This window comes from Bidens hawaiensis, unplaced genomic scaffold, assembly GCF_021521415.1.
Source record: "Bidens hawaiensis isolate Kalapana, Puna unplaced genomic scaffold, B.hawaiensis_p1.1 tig00006386_1, whole genome shotgun sequence".
Taxonomy (NCBI): domain Eukaryota; kingdom Viridiplantae; phylum Streptophyta; class Magnoliopsida; order Asterales; family Asteraceae; genus Bidens; species Bidens hawaiensis.
Window position 1 is genome coordinate 71,862 of NW_027491428.1, and position 19,984 is coordinate 91,845.

The window sequence follows — 19,984 nt, forward strand, 5'->3', positions numbered from 1 at the left end:
GGGGGAGTATACTTGTACGTTCTGGATGGAATTACCCTTTTGATAACCGCCGTATAGTATCGTATTAATGTATCTAATAATTTAATTGTGTTGAATTGTACGTTCTGGATTATCGCGTACCTAATGTACGATAAGGTATTAGTGTACGTTAACCGCCCCGTATATATATATATGATGTGATGAGGCTGCAAAACTATTAGGGTTTTAAAATAAAAATTACTCTTTTACTGATGTAGCGCCATGTATAAAAAATGGTTCTCAATTCATAGCCCCTTAGCACACATAGCTTATGCGAATTTTTCTTCAATTAAACATGTTGAGCAGGGTCAAGTCAAACTAGTTGGTCACTTTCACGTTCCTTACTTTTTAAATAGTTGCTTTTTTAAATGGGTTGAACGGCTCACATCAATTTTTTTATGGTCAACTTAACCTATTTGTTTTTTCCTTGAGAATTCAATAGATACTAACTAAACCTTTTAATTTTTAATCTCTTTATATACTTTTAAAATCTAAAAATTAAAAAAATAGATTATTTAGTTATATAACCACTTAAGTTATAGTAGCTGAAGTAATTAATTTGAGACTAGCCCATTTAATAGAGACACATACCTCATAGATACAAGATCTTAGGTTCAAACTTAAGCAATGAAGTAATTTGGCATTATTAGTGTAAGGTAAAGTATGAGTTATATTCGTCGTTTAAAATAAAAGGAGTAACAGAATGGATGATATTTAGTAAAATTTAACTATTTTATAAGCATACATTAAAAGAAACATATATGTTTTTTTTTAAATATCTAGTTACCTAATGGAAGTAATGCTTACTACTTACTACAAAACCTTTTTTCTTTATCAAGAGTTCTTTGGTATAGTGATATCAAAATGTTGAATAAAAGTTTGTCTTTCCAAATAGATGTTGGTTCAATCTACCACTTGCCTATAAATTAAGTTTTAATTTATTTAAGAGTGAATTAGAGATTGCGTGAGCTTACGTCAAATAAAAAAATAAAATAAAATAAAACTTCTTTTTTTGTTTTCAGATAAAAAAAAATAAAATAAAATAAAATAAAACTTCTTTTTTTGTTTTCAGTACAATAATTTTGCTTTGATACTTTTCTTCGCTATTACTTGTATTGCCTAAAAATTAATAAAAGTTAGCTTCATTATTTAATTTTTTAACAGCCAAATGAAAACTATTATCACTTAATTACTTTGATAACTTAGAATTAAATTATGTTAATCCATTTAATCGTTTTTAACTGGTTTATTACTTCAATAGTTCACTTTATTGCAATTTGCAAAGGTTAATACAAAGAATGTGAACAACCATAGCTTAATGGTCTAGTAGTATGGTGTTTATCATTCTAAAACAAATATGGTGGGTTTACCCTTAATGACATAATTAAATAGGTATTTACATATATCCCTTCCTAAAAACATCAATTACATATCTCCTAAAGTTTAATCCAAACCAAGTCGATGTTAAGACGAACATATCGAACATTAATAAACCCATTGGCATCGAACTTTTTAATCAATAATTAATATAAAAAAGTTTTGGATTTATTATTTATTTTTACCAACAAAAACAACTCAAGTATAATAAAAAGTGGTGGTAGTCATTTATGGCGATGATGAGATGGCTGGAAGCTTGCCGGAAAAATCGAGCTTGCCGGAAGTAGGTTGGAGAAGATGATTTGATGATATGGGTTTAACTCTATAATTACTAATATAACTTTGTATTTTAATTAATTTATTAATGGTAGGGGATATGGGTAACTTAGTAATTTGATATGAAAAAGGGAAATATGTAATTATTTGTTTAGGTGTGAGAAAATATGTAATTAAGGATGTTAAGTAAGGAGAAATATATAAAAATCCAAAAAATAAAAAATAAAAAAATACAAAGAATGTGACTGAATCACGTTGAAATTTGAAAACATGGGCTGTTGGAAATGAGTAATTTGCTTGATTGGGCCGCACCTGCTGAGACATTGGATGGGCCAACGAAAGGCGTGTAGGTACTAGGTAGGTGAAAAGAAAAGTGAATCCGAAACCTGAAAAAAGAAAAAAAAAACCCAAAATCTGGTATTTTTAATACCCGGTTTTTACTATCGACCTGATCCTACCCGTAGCGTATGAATAGCCTATGCATTTCAGTACCAAAACCCGTAATTGAAACCGGACCCGATTTGTACCAGTAATACCCGCAAACTAGAACCAGTTCCATACCCGGACTAGGTTTTACAATACCCGAAACCGGGTTTGCAAATACCCGATCTATACCTAAAATTACCCAAAAAATACCTGAAAAAATACTCGAAAAATACCCCAGAAAAGTGCAGCCTCTTAAAAATCCAAATACCAGAAAAATCACGGAAAAAGCCCGTAAAAACCCAAAGAAAATAGGGTTTTTCAATACCCAAAAATAGTGTATTCAAATTCCTGGTTTTAGAATACCGATTCTATACCCTGACCCGAACCTGATGCATATGGTATCGTTTTTAGAGACAATACTTGGACCTGAACCTAGTATTGCCAATACCCGATTTTTCAATACCCGGTCATACTCGAACCTAGTTCCATACCTAAAACCGGCTATTAGAAAAAAACCGATTTGTGCACTTCTACGTGTAGGGGTGCGCAACAAAAGCCATTTACTCGAACCGGTTTAGATTGAAATCAAAACTGGTTTTTAACTGACGCCAATGAAACCGGTTACTACCTTATTCAACATGGAGCTTACAAACCAGTTTAGAGTATTGAAAACCAAAATTGGTTCAAAACCAGTTAATCAAAACCGACTTTGTTAGGTTTCTTATTTTTTTTAAATGTCGGTTTTTTCGGTTATTTACTTGTTACTTCAAACCAGTTTTATCGATTAGGGTTTTCATACATGGAAACCGGCTAATAACCCCAAACTCGTTTTTAGCCAAACCGGTTTTTAAAATATCGGTTCGGTATGTGCATCCCTATGTGTGTATGTCAAGTTGGCTTATTATACGCATTTTAAATTTAACAAATATTATGCTCCCACAAATTGTCTAAAACACTTCTCGATTGATATTCGGCAATTCGTCAAAGAATTAATTAAAATCAAATTAAACATGCGTCAAGACACGTGAGTCACAACCGTGCTGCTACGGCACATTAGAATGTCTTTGAAACTTTATAAAACAATACGCGTTGCAATATGTATAACAAATAAGCAACATCATTACATGTGGCACAATATTATGGATTGTTATCGTCATGGGTGATGGACCTGATGGTTTGGATTATTAAACTTCAATTTTCATGAACTTACATAAATAATATGTTTGTTTGAGCATCAGATTGATAAGCATTTAGTTTTTTAGTTAAAAATCCCTCAATTGTTGATGATTGATTGCATTATGGTTGAAGTTTCATCTATAAATGCTAGCAGTCTTCTTTGTGGTTAAATCCGTTCGTTCACATACTAGAACAATTGGCAAATACGATGTTTTTAGTTGACTATGATAAGTACCCTATACTTTTTTGTTTTGAGAACCCGAGTCTTTTATTTGGTGTAGAATAGAATATTAAAGACGGGAAAATGTGGGAGTTGTAAAACTTGTGAAATGTAATTGTTTATTTATAGGTAACTAGGTTTTATCCCTCGTATTACGGGCGGTTGTTTTACAATTTTCATTCTTTAATATTTATTTTTTGGATTTTAAATTTCTTTATTTTAAGAAAATTAATAATATACTTAGGCCATGTTTGGGATTCCTTATTTGCACATCCTTTTGACTTATATAAGTTGTTTTTGATAAGTTACTCCCTCCAAACTTATCAAAACCTCATTTTTCCTTCTTTAAAAACTTAAAAAAGTCACATTACCCAATACCTTTTTAACTTATAAAAGTTAATAAGTTACAAGAAGGGAAAAAATAAGGAATCCCAAGCACCCCATTAGGATTTGATGATGAAAGCGTTTAACAAATAAATGATATGTTATAACCCGTTTAAAAGTTATCTGGGTTTAATGGCCCATGACCCGTTTATTTTTTTTAACTATAAAATTGTTTCTTAATTATAAATAATATTTTTATAAAAAAAATCGGATATTAATTTTTAGCATATCCCTATTTTATAGGATTTTCACATTAAATATTTGGTAAAATTAATTTTTTAATTTAATGAGATGTTATAACCCATTTAAGAGATATATGGGTTTGGTTAGACCCATACCCATGAATTCGGGTCAAATGCATGAGAAGCCTCAATTTACAAATAAAGCAATCTGATGGCTTGTGAGAATTTAGAAAGCAACAGAGAGCTTTTAAAAGTATTTCGTTTATACATATTATAGATAAAAACAGGCATTATTTAAAAAAATATTAAACGGTCATATTTTTATACCAAGCCCGCTGCCCAAGTTCCAATACCGTAGATCAATACTCAATTGGTTGGGGGGGGGGGGGGGGGGGGGGGGCTACTAGGCCAACTTGTAAGGATCCAATTGTATGCCCCGCTGACCGTAGATCAATACTCAGTTGGTTGGGGGGAGGGGGGGGGCTACTAGGCCAACTTGTAGGGATCCAATTGAATGCCCCGCTGACCCTTAATCTTTTAAGTTATAACTAATCAATACATCATAAATTCAGATAACTAAAGTTGAATATAAATAAACTAATAAATAATAAATGAGTCAAGCCTGTAACATCGACTTATGAGACGAACTCGAGCTTTAGAAAAAAAAGTTTGAAACGAGTCAAACTAGAGCCTGAGCTCTAATAAATCAAAACAAAACAAACTCAAACCTAGTCAAACTCGGGCATGACTAGGCTCGTTTTCATCCCTAGGGTCAGATAAGTTTTTCAATTATAGGTTCTTATGGTTAAAAAAGAAATTCCAATTCTTTACCCAAAAACATATGTGTCTCTTTTTATTTTAGAACGAGTCAAAACTTGAAAAAAAGCCACCCTCGTTACTAGCCTCAGAATTCTTAGGATATCCAATCAGGTGTTTGTATTCCACTGATTCAATCTAGTTCTGGTCAACAAACCATTGCAAAAAACTAGAAAATAATTAAGATGAAATATATTTTCAACATAAACATGATATTCAATTTCCTTTGATCCTCATTTGATTAATGAATTTTCTTAGGCACATTTCATCTTATTTTGCATTAAAACTGGGAAAGCAAATTAAGAAGATCAGAAACAATGTCATTCACCGGAACTTTGGATAAATGCAAAGCTTGCGACAAGACGGTTTATTTTGTTGATTTATTGACCGCTGATGGGGTTACTTATCATAAAGCCTGTTTTAGATGCACTCATTGCAAAGGCACTCTTTCGGTTTGTTCCATATATCTTCTTCTCCTACGTCTAAATTTTACATTGTGACGGAAATAAAATTGAAGTTTATGATATAATTTGAAGATATGATTCTATCTATTCGCTTTTGCGAATGCGGAAAGTGAACAAATTATCAAAAACGATCATGTCGTTTTCTTGTTTGTTTGTTTATTACTTTCAAAATTCAAATATAGTGTTTTTAATTTCCAAAAAACAAATATATACGTTGTTCCGGATTATGATAACAAAATTTATTGAGTGTTGTATTTTTCTATAATTAGTTGATCAATCTTCAAAAGTAAGAAAACAAAAATAAGTTTTTTGATGTGTAACATTATCTTGCAGATGGTCAATTACTCATCCATGGATGGAGTCCTATACTGCAAGCCTCACTTTGAACAACTTTTCAAAGAATCTGGGAATTTCAGCAAGAATTTCCAAACATCATGTAAGATCTTTTAATATTATACATACATAAATGTAAGTGTGTGTATAATTATATGAAAAACATGTTATGCTTTATTGGAATACTAGTATTGCAAGTAATTTTTTATTTTCTATTTTATGTTCAATTTTTGCAGCGAAACCAGATAGAGATAACACGGTATGTTAATCACAAAATTCTATAAACTTTTTCATTGAAGATATCAATTAAATTCTACATATTTGTTATATAAATTAAATGAGTAGTTAGAAATTAAAATGATGTTGCAGGCAAGAGCTCCAAACAAACTTTCATCTATGTTCTCTGGCACCCAAGACAAATGCAGACAATGCAACAAAACTGTATACCCACTAGAAAAGGTTACTTCTGCAAGCAAAATCATGCAATTTAAGACACTTTTTTGAGTTCATTAGTGTGGCAAACGAACTCGACAAGTTCGCTCAGTGGACAAGCGAACTCTGTTGTGTTTTTCACCAAACTTAACTTGTCGCTTACACATTTTTAACAAAACTTTAAGGAGTTCGCTTACCACACAAGCAATGCGGCCGGGTTCATTTGCAAGGCAGCGAATCGCCTTTTCTTTTTTCTTTTTTCTTTTTTTTTTTGAAAACAATCGATTTCTCATTAAACTCAAAAACAGTTACAATAAAGTGGCAGACAAACGGGCAACAAGCTACGCCGCAACCTCCTTTTGAATAGCAAAGTCAATCCTACTAAAAACGAAGCGTTGGGACTTAGGAGCCATAAAAGCACCATGCACGACACGCTAAACCCTGCATATTTCCTAATTGCAAAAAGATCCAAAGAACGTTTAGAAATACATAGTAGAATCCTAAACTACATACTAAACCAAAATAATCCAACTTTTTTATAAAATCTATTTTCTTAAGAAAATGAGTTAAGAAGAACCACCCTGACATAAGACTTTATTTTCCCATCTTCCCATTCATCCTTCATTACTACCTTTCATGAATGCTTTTATGCACTAATAAAGTCATAAAATTGCTAAGGAATGTGAGAAATTGACAAACTGTTTTGTTTTTAAGTTTAATATGACAAAAGATTTTAACTTCTTAATTTGCTCTAGCATCTTAAACATTTGCATCAACTACAAAAATTAAAAATATAAAATTGTGTGCACGTATTAATCGTCCTAAGCGAAATTCTTCGAACATTTTATAGGTGACAATGGAAGGCGAACCATATCACAAATTATGCTTCAAATGTGCTCATGGAGGCTGTCCTCTTACACACTCATCATATGCGGCCCTTGATGGTGTTCTTTACTGCAAACACCATTTCGCTCAACTTTTCATGGAGAAAGGGAATTACAGTCATGTCCTTGAGGCCGCCAACAGAAAGAGCAACGTAAAGCCGGAGGACATTGCACCCGAGGCACCTCCACCAGAGGAGGAAAGTGCCGGAGAAGGAGGAGGTGGAGGTGAAGAGGGAGCAGAGGATGATGGCCAACCAGCTGAACCACCACAGGAAGAGGAACAATCCTAAATCACCACTTGAGGAGGAGCAATCATAAATATATTCTCAAACACTTTATATATACAAATCTTGGTTTTACTTCTAATGTAACTTTGTCAAGCCATTTTTCTATATGTTCTTGACCATTGAAATTATGAGTTTTCAGTGGATTTGTTTTCAAGTTTTTTCCTTTATTTTTCAAAGTTGATGACTATAATTTGTAAACTTTTCAAATTCAGATATAATTCAAGTAACTATCTTGAGGATATGTGTAATAGGTGTAATAATATTATTAGAAGTTATTGTTACCAAATTTTCTGCAATAAAAATGTAAGTTGTATAGTTCCCAATTCACTACTTGGCATATGTTGGACTTTTAATGGATTTCAAATTAGAGAAAATAAATAAAATTCTAGAAAATGAATTAAGTATAAATATCCTTGTATTCAGATTAAAGAAAATAAATAAATTGTAAGAAATCAGTGTTCCTGACATCTTACTGAAAGATTACCGGCATGTTTTTATTTTGCATTTTCTGTTTTATTTAGTTGGATTCGTCGTCAATTACTGTCTTTCGATGACAAAGTGGTCATAGATTCTTGTCTTTCTAGTAGTGTTTTAGAGTTGTTAAGTATGTGAGAAAACTCTTTACATGCTAATTAAAAATAATCGTACGGAAAGAGAATTTATCAAATATGCACGTTTTTGGTATACTAACAACACTTATACGCCGCTTCTGATCATATACCAAATGCTGATTCTCATGATTTTCTAATGGCAAGTACATAGCATATTGGTGAATGTTTCGTATCAATTATATTGGTTTCAGTTTAGTTAGTTTGCAATCCAATATTACACACCTCTAAAACATAGTTCACTCATGACATTTTGAATCGTGTAAAGATGTCTAAGTATAAGCCAACCAAACTCCTGCTGATGCCAACTCTAAAATTGGTCTTACGACCCCTTAGTTTAGGACCCCACGTTGTATCAAAATCTTGCTGGTGCTTCTATTATTTAAGGCTCACTAAAACAACCATCTCGTGTGCGGTTCAAAGTGTTTGTCTATATATGCATGATTCCAAGAAACCACACTTTAGAGACCTCAAGCATATGCTATTTTATATAAAAGGTGTTTAAAATCATGGGCTACAACGTCGTTAAACGAGGCGATATTTAAGGACGGTTCGGTAAATCTTTTGGGATGGCTTGGAGGAGATTTTAAATAATAATTCGTTTATTATTTATTAATAAGTTAGTCGTATTTTAGTTAAGTTAGTCTTATCCTAAATTCTATTTGTGTTAGTATCAAACTGTGTGTTTGAATACAAGTAGGACTCGAATTAAGGGTGCTATATATATAAACCCTTGGTTCACATAGATTTATTAAGTTTTTTAGTTCATCTTTTCTTTATAAAAAGAGTCGCTTCCTTTGTTGAGGCAAAACCTGTGCGTAGTTCAGCTCATTACATCTCATTCATTATTATACTATATTAATTGGTTTTGTTTGTCAAACCATAAACAAAGTTCTTTCCTGAGTTGCTGCAAAAAGAATATTAGTATTATTCTTTCTTGTTCGTACAGTAAGGAAAGGAATAGGGTCAAGAAGTAAGATTTTGGTTTCATGTTCTGCAAATACAATCAAGATCAGTCCTTGATTGTGAGTCGGGTCCACTGTGTTATATTTAACAAGTGGCATCAGAGCTGGGTTATCAAAACGTCCGTACATAATCGGGTTTAGCCGATCGAAGTCCAGCCAAGAGATTAGTCTCACGGACGATTGCTTTTGGTGATTATCTGGGTTTGTAGATCGTAAACTAACAGGTGAAGAAAAGAAGCCGACGAAGAAGGAAACGATGGCCGATATGTCGTTTGTTGCCGGAATCAAGCATTTGAACCAAACTAATTATTCGGTTTGGTCGACATGTGTTGTGTCATACCTTCAAGCTCAGACCTTTGGGAGGTAACCAACGGAACAGATACGCAACTAGAGGTGGCAAGTAAAAGTCGGGAAAGCGATGTTCGTATTAAAAACAACAGTGGAAGAGGAGATGTTAGATCACTTTTAAGAAGCCAAAACACTGAAGCATGCATGAGATATTCTTGAACGACTATTCACGAAGAAAAACGACACCCGATTACAAGTTCTTGAAAACAAGTTGCTTTCGGTTACTTAGAAAGATGTGTCGATTCCAAAGTACTTCCATAAAGTGAAACCGCTTTGTCGGGAGATTGCAGACTTAGATCAGCAATCAAGGATCGGAGACGAGATGATGAAACGGATTATTATTCATGGGTTGAGGCTGGAATTTCTGTCATTTTTCGTTGCTATTAAGGGTTGGGCGACCCAACCATTACTCTCGGAATTGGAAAATTTATTATCCGGGCAGGAATCCTTAGCCAAACAAATGTCCTGTATGTCAGTCTCTACTGTACCGAAACAAGAAAATGAAGCGTTGTGTGCGGGCAAAAGAAAAAGAAAGTTCAAACCCAACCACGGTTACAAAAAAAAAATAATAAAAAAAATAAAAAAAACCATGGGATCGGTCGAACAACTTCAACAAAGGGAATAGACCTAATGAAAGAAACCAACAGGAAGGAGGTGATTATCGAAAGAATTGGAACCGTAATAAACAGGGTAAACGTCTGTCGTTTAAAACTTTTGAGTGTTAAAATTGTGGCATTTGAGGACACATCGCAAAGTATTGTACATATGCTGCAATTGAAGAAGGAAACGTCATGACAATGCAGAATCGAACTGAAGAGCCTTGGGATGCCGAGGCCCGTTATTCCGGAATTGAAGAAGTTCATGCGTTAACGGCTATGGTTAAACCCACTTTAAATTTGTTAAATGATTAGATTGTAGATTCAGGTTGTTTGAATCACACAACGGGTGGTGAAAATGAGAGGTTAAAGGGTTAAGTATGAGGGTAATCAGGTGGTAGTTATAGCAGATGACTCGCGACACGGTATAGATCATATGGGTGAGGCTGATCTCTCATCAGATTCTGACGAAAGTGGTTTGGTTCTTAAAAACGTGTTTCATGTTCCCAGCATGAAAAAGAAACTGTTGTTAGTTCCTCAAATCACCGATATCATACGTTATGTTCTGTTCGGGCCAAATGAGGTGAGTATTTTCGATAAGTTCGAAACTAAATCCATACCGATGACTCAAGGGAGAAAGAATGACTCGGTTTATGTATTGTGTGTCGGGACTTCATATGTTAATAAGGTGAAGAGGAATCTAAATGCAGATATGTGGCACCAACTTTTAAGTCATGTCGGGTACGATAAACTTCAATTAATTGTGAAAAAGAAGTTGGTGGTGGGAATATGTGACAACCCTCAATATCCTTACAATTCTTAAACAATAATTAGAATAACTGCATAACATAAATGTCCTAGATTAAATGCATATTCATCAAGTCATGAAAAGTCTAACAAATTTCATTCACTTGTATCATACACGTTAGGTGATTATAAAAATTACGGAGGCACACGTTCAAATACCCTACAAATAAGAAATTTTAGTGACACTATTTTTTTGCCACAATATAGAATAAAGACTTTTGTGGCATAATTTTTGTGACTTTAAAAGGTAATCATAGTTACATATCCGTACCACTTTTTGTGACATTTTATTTTTGCCACAATCTAAAAACAACTTTTGTGACACAAGTTTTGTGTTAGCAAAACCGTTTCTATTTAAATATATTTATTTTGTTTAGTGACACATAATTTTGCTACACAAAATCATAACATTTACAATATAAAATATAATATAAAGTTCACTAATGTATAAATCATAATATTATAACTTCAATAATAAGTTAAAAAAAACATATTAAAATGTTAAGAAAAATCATGAAATAAGTAACATATTCCAAATTTCTAATGTTTACACAATAAATCTAAATTTAAATGTTCTTTGGGCTGGCAATTTCACTTTGATAGAATATTTCTAAATGTTTTTATCAATAGTCCAAATCTTCTCATGATTTGAGCCCTGCCATCATCAACATATAAACATGTATAAGAAAATGGCACGAACATCTAACAATTAGAACAAAAAAAAACATCAGATAATGTGTGGCTATTTATAATTGGCTGAACACCTATATATAGACAAAAAAACAAACATACTACCTTAACTCTTAATTATGTTAACAAAAATTTAAAGATCAATTGTCCAAACGTCTTTCTTGCCCTGTAAATAAAAAGTTTTGGATGATAAATTTCATATTAAGATTACAACAACATAATCATATCCATTTAATATCGCAAAACAGTTTAAAAAAAAGTAACAAGTTAAGAGTAATTACCATTATCATTATGAATTCTTGAAGATATTTCGTCAATTGATAAGGAGTTATCATGGTCCATTGAACCAATAGCAGGGACCTAAAATGTATAAATGAAACAAATGCTAGTACATAAACACGTAATGTATTATATAAAAGAACACATAAATACATAATGGTTCACGAATGTAATTACCTTTATGTTCATATCGCTCAGAACCAAAGACAAGTTTGCATTGGGAATATGTTCTTCGACGATGATAGCCATAGCACTGACTACACTCTTTAGTTGATCTATATTTTATGAGTCTGTCGAAGAAGCCCCATTACTTTTTGTCACGTGCATCCTTCCAACTAATCGAACATATCCTCTTTTCTTTGGGCCTTTAACTCTTGAGTAGTCATTCTTTGTAAAATCATTAGAATCACCGAGTGTGATTGTAGAATCATTTGAGATATCTTTTAATGAAGCCTAAACACATAACCAAATAGGTGATCATAAATTAAATAAAACACACCCATGATATATAATAACATTAAATTATACATTACCACAAGGTGAGCAGCTTTATCATCAACAACAGTTCCATCTTTACGGGCGTGAGTTTTTAACAAAGATAAACGAACAGAAGCCCATTTTTAACAAAGATAAACAAACCGTACCGCATTTTTAACAAAAACAAACGAAACGAGAACCCCATTTTTTTAACAAGAACAAGCGAACTGGACCACGTTTTTTAGCAAAGACATACAAGTCGAACTATTTTTTAACATAAATAAACGAAACGAACAAGTTTTTTAACAAGAATGAGCGAACCGGACACTTTTTTTTAACAAAAATCAACGAAACTAACCACTTCTTTTAACAAAAAATAAATGAACCGAACCCCTTTTTTAACAAAGATAAACAAGCTTAGTTGATTCATCAATTTGTTATGCATGATCAGCTTCAAGACCTCCATTTATCAGTAACCTGATTTTTTTTTTCTAAAACACATAGCAGATTAATTGTCTACTGGCGTCGTTTATATTAAATAAAACAAGAATCAAACAACCATCTATATAAAAGATTTGTTAAAATAATTATTAAACAATTGAATACTAACCTTTTTGTTGAGAAAAGCTGTATGTTCTTCTTCTAAGTTTCATAATGGATATTAGTAAGTCAAGCCATATAGTCACCCTCAGCAACACCTATAACACGGTTAAACGCGACATAATATTATTAATATAAACAAGTCGTATACCTAATTAAAATTGAAAAAAATAAACCAAAACCTAATTGGATGCATTGTTGTGAATGAGATTGTTCAAGGCAATCCTGTGAGATTATGAACATATTAGTAGATCAAGATTCATTAGTAACATAAAATAAAGTTTTTTTACCAAAGGAAAACCTCATAGTTTAACTCTAATTATTAGTTTATATAATCCACGGAATAATGAAATCCTTAGAGGGTGTTAAGAACCAGTCTTTACAAAAGAAATCTAATCATTCATATCTCATAACCATAAAAAAGACAATTGCAATAATAAAATAAATCTTGTCTAGATATAAAAGAACTAAGCCTCATTACTGGACAGTGGATTAATATGCATAAAATTGGTTCAGTTGTGGTAAACAATTAAACATAGGCATTAACAACCCTGCAACTAAACTGATCTAATGCTCCTACATCAAAGGCTATAAAATAAAACACAATTTTAATAAACGGGCTCAGATCACATATGACTAATTTTGCCCTAAAAACTCAACATGGAGCGTAACGTGTGCTTCTGCCCCTTGTACTAATCGCCTACTACATGGCCCAATGGGGCTTTCATCATAGAGAGCAATGGTGAACGACAGAGAGAACATGTTCAGACAATGGTTAATCTAAGTTAGAATTATCCTACAAGCATAAATTAAGTCATCTCAAGTTTACCTTATTTTTTAATCAAAATCGTACAAGGAGTTGCATACACATGTAACTTGTTTTCTAATTCTTATGGATTAAAACTAATAAATACTTATAAATATAAGTAATCTATATCTATCTATCTATCTATCTATAAACGAAGACCCTAAAATCCTACGTGTCACGATGTGGTCGCTCCCTCCTTTTATGGAAGCCACCAGATTGATTGATTTTTAAATGGCGGTTTCTCATTGATTTAACCCAAATTCATGGATATGGGTCTTACCAAAACCAAATAGCTCTTAAACGGGTTATAACATCTCATTAAATTAAAAATTAACCTTACCAATTATTTGATATGAAAATCCTATAAAATAGAGATATACTAAAATTTAATATCCTATTTAAAAAGAAAAAGATATTACCTATAATTAATAAACAATTTTATAGTAAAAAACATAAACGGGTCATGGGTCACAAACTTCAGATAGCTTTTAAATGGATTATAGCATATCATTTATTTATGAAACCCTTTTATCATCAAACCCTTAGTATATTATTAATTTTCTTACGATAAAGAAAATTAAAATCCAAAAAATAAATATTAAAAAACAAAAAATGTAAAACAACCATTCTCTCAAGCCATCAGATTGTTTATTTGTAAATGAAGATTTCTCACGCATTTGACCCGAATTCACGAGTAAATGTCTCACCAAACCCAGTTAGCTCTTAAACGGGTTATAACATCTCACTATATTAAAAATTAATCTCGTCAAATATTTGATATGAAAATCCTATAAAATGGAGATATACTAAAAATTAATATCCTATTTTATTTAAAAAAAAGATATTATGTATATTAAGAAACAATTTTATAATATAGAAAATAAACGGGTAATGAGTATCACCAAACCCAGATAGCTTTTAAACCGGATTATAACATATCATTTATTTGTGAAACCATTTTATCATCAAACCTCAAGTATATTAATTATTAACTTTCTTACAATAAATAAAATTAAAATCAAAATATACATATATAAATATTAAAAACGAATAATGTAAAAGAACCCCCCCCCCCCCGGTAATACGGGGGATAAAATTACAAGTTTGGTGCCGCTAAGCCGCATTAGGCCACTTGGCGGCACCTTATTTGTCCATACCATTTTGTTTTTTTTTTCGTTTTGGTACCGTAATGAACATAACGGAAGCTAGCCGAATTATAAATTTGTTTTTTCTATTGTTTGTTTTAATTCCGATATGATAACAAACGAGACGAAAACCTACCCAATTTGCATAGACTCGACATCTCAACGTACGGGACCGGCAACGTTTGGTTTTACCAACGCCCGAGTTTACCGACCGACAACATCCAAAGGTCCACTCAATTTTTGTATATTTTTCCCTTTTTTAGCTCTAATACCGTAACAAACGTAGCCGAAACAAACCGAATTCGTGTCCAGTTACCGGCTCAATTGCCAGGACTGACAACGCTCGGGTTTGCTGACCAAACAAACTTCGTTTTAAATAATTTGTTTTTTTATATGTTAATTTGACGAATATATATCTTTTGGGCGGTAAGGTTTTACCAATAATTTATTTTTTTATATGTTAATTTCTCTATATAAAAAAAATTGATTCTTAAAAGTTTACAAAATTTCTTCACATGTAAATAGATTTTCCTCTCTAAATTTATCAATTTCGACTCATTGATATTGCCCCTTAAAAAGTTCCCTCCTAATTATTGTTCCCGCCCACAATCTTCTCTCTTCCCCAAAACCCAGAGTTGCACTAATGAACAAACAGGTAAAGCCAACTTTTAATTCTACATAATTAGGCCCCTAATTTTTATAGTGATTATGGTATATATTCTTAAAAAACCATGATGGGAGCACTAATCGGAGTAATCATCTCGAAGTTTTTCAGTAACAAGTCACATTTTATTCTATCGATCGTTGTGAATAACTTATTGATTTCGCAATGGATTAAATTTTCTGTCTTATTTATTGTAGACTTGATGTACGAATTTATTTACCTAGAGAAGATCACACATACTGTGAAACCAAAACAAGTGGAGCCAATGCAATTGATCTCTAATTTGCAAGACAAAAAACTAATATTGCTTCTTCTTGACTCTGTTCCTTCTGTACGAACAAGAAAGAAACAGACTGATTAATTTTTGGCTTGCATCAATATCAAAGAGAATGGTTATTTTCTTGACGAACAAGTGTTGGACTAAATTATACAAAGACTTATTGGGTTTAGAAACCTTGTCAATTTTACTTATACTAAAACTAGGAAAACTAATTTAAATAAACAATCCAATAGATTTACCTATTCGGATAACTCCAAACTATGGATGTACAAATTCGGTAGTGGTACCGATTGGTGCCGGTATCAACGAATTCGGTACCGGTATTTTCCGAATTTTACATGAAATACCGACACTGTACCGCTACCAAACCGAACATTTCGACACCAATACTGGTACCAAATATTTTCAAATTTCGGGATTGGTACCGTTACTGTCCCGAGCTCATCCCTACTCCAAACAAAAGAAAAACAAATTAAATTAACTCCAAACAATTATAATTTAAATTTAAATTAATTGCTATCTTGATCTCCTCTAGCCTCCACATGAGATCAAACCGTACCACCCTATATATCGTCTCGTTTATATTAATTGCCATTTTCTTGCAATGCATATTCACTCGAAAGCCAGTTTGGAGGCAATTTGTTATCTGCACTTTTTTTCTGTCCAACATATCAATTATGTGTAAAATTTAAGTTATTTTTCATCTTCGCATGTTGATTTCGAAGAGGATTTGAATTTCAACGGTTGTTCTATCTAGCCTAAATGATGTTACGGGTTGTCGAGGAATAACTTTACAGATGTTTCTTATGACTCTTCTTTCTTTCTCTTTGCATTTAGCTTAAATACTTGCTAGTTGCAAAAACAAAATTTCATTCTTTGTAAAAATGCAAAGCTGCAGACTTTATTTTATTGAACTAATATTGTGTTTTCTTTCGGTAAAATAGGTTGCCAACAATTCAACAAAAAGTATGAACCTAATTTGAGATTAATGCTTGAGTGCTCATGCCACAAAAAACTGAAACTAAACATAAACGAAACCAAAAAACTAAACCAAAACAATGAAACTAACCATAAACAAAACCGAACAAGAACCAAAACGAAACTAAAAACCAAAACCAAAAACGAATACCGAAACCAAAAACCAGAAAACTGAAACAAAACCTAAACGAAACCAAAATTCAAAACTGAAACATGAAAACGAAAACGACACCGAAACCGAAACAAAAAACCAAAAAACATAAACAAAACCAAAAAACTGAACCAAAAAACCAAAACTAAACATATAGGAAACTGAACAAATGATATAAGTAACAACCTTTCTTGTTACATGTGATATAATCAATGCCAATCTCTGCCGGTGTTCGCGGGCTGGCATGTTCCACCTGACACAAACCCAACACGAACCTAAAAAATGTGACAGAAATATGTGCTCCAACACGACGCGAACTCGACGGTTGACATGAGCAAGATGTGTTTAAACCTCAATAAATTTAATTTTTTTCGCGTATTGATACTTAAACTGAACAAATGTATATAAAAAAATTCCAATATTGTTATAAAGTCATATGCCAGTTTTCTTGATGGTTTGGTTTGGTTTTATGTTATTTGATATCGGTAGTTATAGATATGTAGTTCCATTTTTAATTAGTTTCTTATTTTCTACTCCTAAGATATGTATCACTATTGATGCGCGTTGCATTTTTTTTATCCAAGGATTAAAAGTTTATCGAAAAGATCACCAACCTAAGGGCGCAACTTGCGTTTTTTTATCCAACTTTTTTAATCAATATTACATATAACAAACCGATCCCCTACTGATTGAATCTGTGTTGTGTCCCCGCCGCAACGCGCGGGCTCTTACCTAGTAGTTAATAGATAAGAAGCTCATTTTTTCAACATATGAATGCTTTCAAGTTTGTTTTTGTTTTTTTTTAATATTGTTTTTATATATTTTATCTATTGTTCTGCAAGAATAATATGATAAATAAGTGTTATTTGGTGATTAACAATATTTGTATTACAATCCTGAATCAATGTCATTAACACTAAATGCCTTAAAAAATGTGTCAAGCAAATATGACAAACAAAAAGAGACATTAAATGCCTAAATTTACGTGACACAAATGCTAAATGTCACTATAAATGTTGCCAAGAAAATATGACATACACAAGGTGCCATTAAAGATCTAAATTTTAGTAACACAAATACTAAATGCCACTAAAAGTGTATGCCAAGCAATTATATCATACGCAAAGTGCCATTAAAACCTAAATTTAGTGACACAAATGCTAAATGTCACTACAAGTGTGTGCCAAGTAAATGTGGCATACACAAAGTGTCATTAAAACCTAAAATAGTGACACAAAAATTAAATGCCATAAAAAACATGTGCCACTAAATGGCATTTTATTTGTAGTGACATATTTTATAACTTTACATGGACTTATTTCGTAACCTTGCATAAACTTATTTAATACGATCATTAGTGAGCAAGACATAAAATCTTTATATGAGCATGAGTTACACGAGGTCCTTAAGATCTTCGGATCAATGCATTCTATAATCATTAACTATGGGTTTAGCCGAGGAATATGTGGGTAGTACTATCGGGATTGATCCCCCGCTCATGGTTAGTCGCTCTAACCGACATGTTAATGGGAACATATATTCTATAATTCACACCGTGATGGCACGGTTATCGGGCATACATATGGATTTGGGTTTGATTATAGGCTCATTATCATATATTAATTTGTATTCTTAGCTAGTCTACAAAGGATTATCGATCTTGTTTAGGTTATCGTATATATCATATTGCATTGCATACACTCACTTGTATATAAAGGGCTTTTAAGTTCGTAAACGTAAACTTTTTGGACAACGTTTTAATCGGGAAAATGCACTCGTAACAAACAGAGTTTTCAACTTTATAAATAAGTTTCAATGTACGTTTTAATCACGAAGACATAAATAATTTTTGAAATACGTTTTATTTACATGAACATAAACAAGTTTTAAAGCACGTTTTGTCATGAAAACATAAGCTGCTGATAAGTGTTTTAATCATGAAAACATATATTTGAGAAATCATTTCTTGTTTTATACATTTTAAACAATTGAAACTCAACATTTTCAAAACAATGGGTTTAAACATGCATTTAAAACCTGTGAACTCACCAATATTATGTTGACTTTTAAGTATGTTTTTCAGGTTATTAAAATAAGGAAGAAATTTGTGGGCATATACAAGCATCGCATGTAGGATCACAACGTTAATCAATAGCTGTGATTATCCATGAACGTCGTGCGCCCGCGTTTCTGCTTTGGCGGGGTGTGACAGAATACCCGAACTCGAAGTAAAAAACGGATGTTGTATGTGGCGGTTGCTAGTTCGGAAAGGTTCATAAGCAACCGTTTGAGAACTCTAGCTATCGAGCTAAAGCCCTTCTCGAACTCGTTCATACCGATGTGTTCGGTCCGGTAAACCAACCAACGGTTAAAGGTATGATTTTTATGATATCATCTATTGACGACTATTCGAAATATTTTTGGGTATATTTAATGAAGGAGAAAGCCGAGGCATTGAACATTTCAAAGAATTTAAGTTGGAAGCTGAACAAGACTTAAAACAAAACATCTAGTGCCTCCTATTCGATAACGGAGGCGAGTATACTTCCAAACAATTTTCTTTGTTTTTGAAAGAAAATAAAGTTAGACATCAACTTACTTATTCAAATACTCCCGAGCAAAACGGGGTTTTGAAGAGAAAGAACCGAAACCTAACCGACATGATCAGAAGCATGATGCACAATAAGAATTTACCAGGGAGATTTTGGGCTGAGGCAATGAGTACCGTTGCGTTCGTAACTAACCGATTGCCACAAAAAGGAATGGGCTACGAGTCACCATACGAGAAGATGTTAAAAATCCGACCTAATGTTAGTTATTTTCGAGTCTTTTGATGCGTGTGTTACGTGTTCATCCCGGGGCATCTCAAACACAAGTTGGAGAAATAGGCAACGAGATGTATTTTTGTTGGTTATGATAACGAAAAGAAAGAGTGGCAATATTGTGAGCTGAGTACCGTGTGAATTTACGTGTCTCGGGACGTAATATTTGATGAAAATTCATCATGGTGGTCACCAAGTAAAGAATACTTACCCAACACACATGACCTACAAAAAGAGTATGATGAGTATGTTACAGTTCAGGTTCATAACAACGACCTAGAAGAGCAATCTGTACAAACAATTAACACCAAACCTGAATTTTTAGGAACACGAAACGGGCCACGTTCTAATCTATGGTGAACCGGGTCATTAGTTAGTCAAACAAACGGTCAAACCAGCACCTCAACTGAACTAGCTAATACGAAGGTGATGTATCGGCTGTCCAGAGGTCTGATTGAGTCAGAAAACAAAACCCGAGGTTTGTAAACATC

General features: G+C 32.7%; 1 protein-coding gene across 1 annotated transcript; it reads left to right on the forward strand.

Moving 5' to 3' along the window:
- The first annotated feature begins 5,192 nt into the window (after positions 1–5,192).
- On the forward strand, positions 5,193–7,278 carry LOC143632201 (LIM domain-containing protein PLIM2b-like). Its single transcript, XM_077100774.1, has 5 exons — positions 5,193–5,327; positions 5,673–5,775; positions 5,909–5,931; positions 6,042–6,131; positions 6,955–7,278. Exons 1-5 carry the CDS (start codon positions 5,193–5,195, stop codon positions 7,276–7,278), a joined length of 675 nt encoding a protein of 224 aa, XP_076956889.1.
- Positions 7,279–19,984: the final 12,706 nt, after the last annotated feature.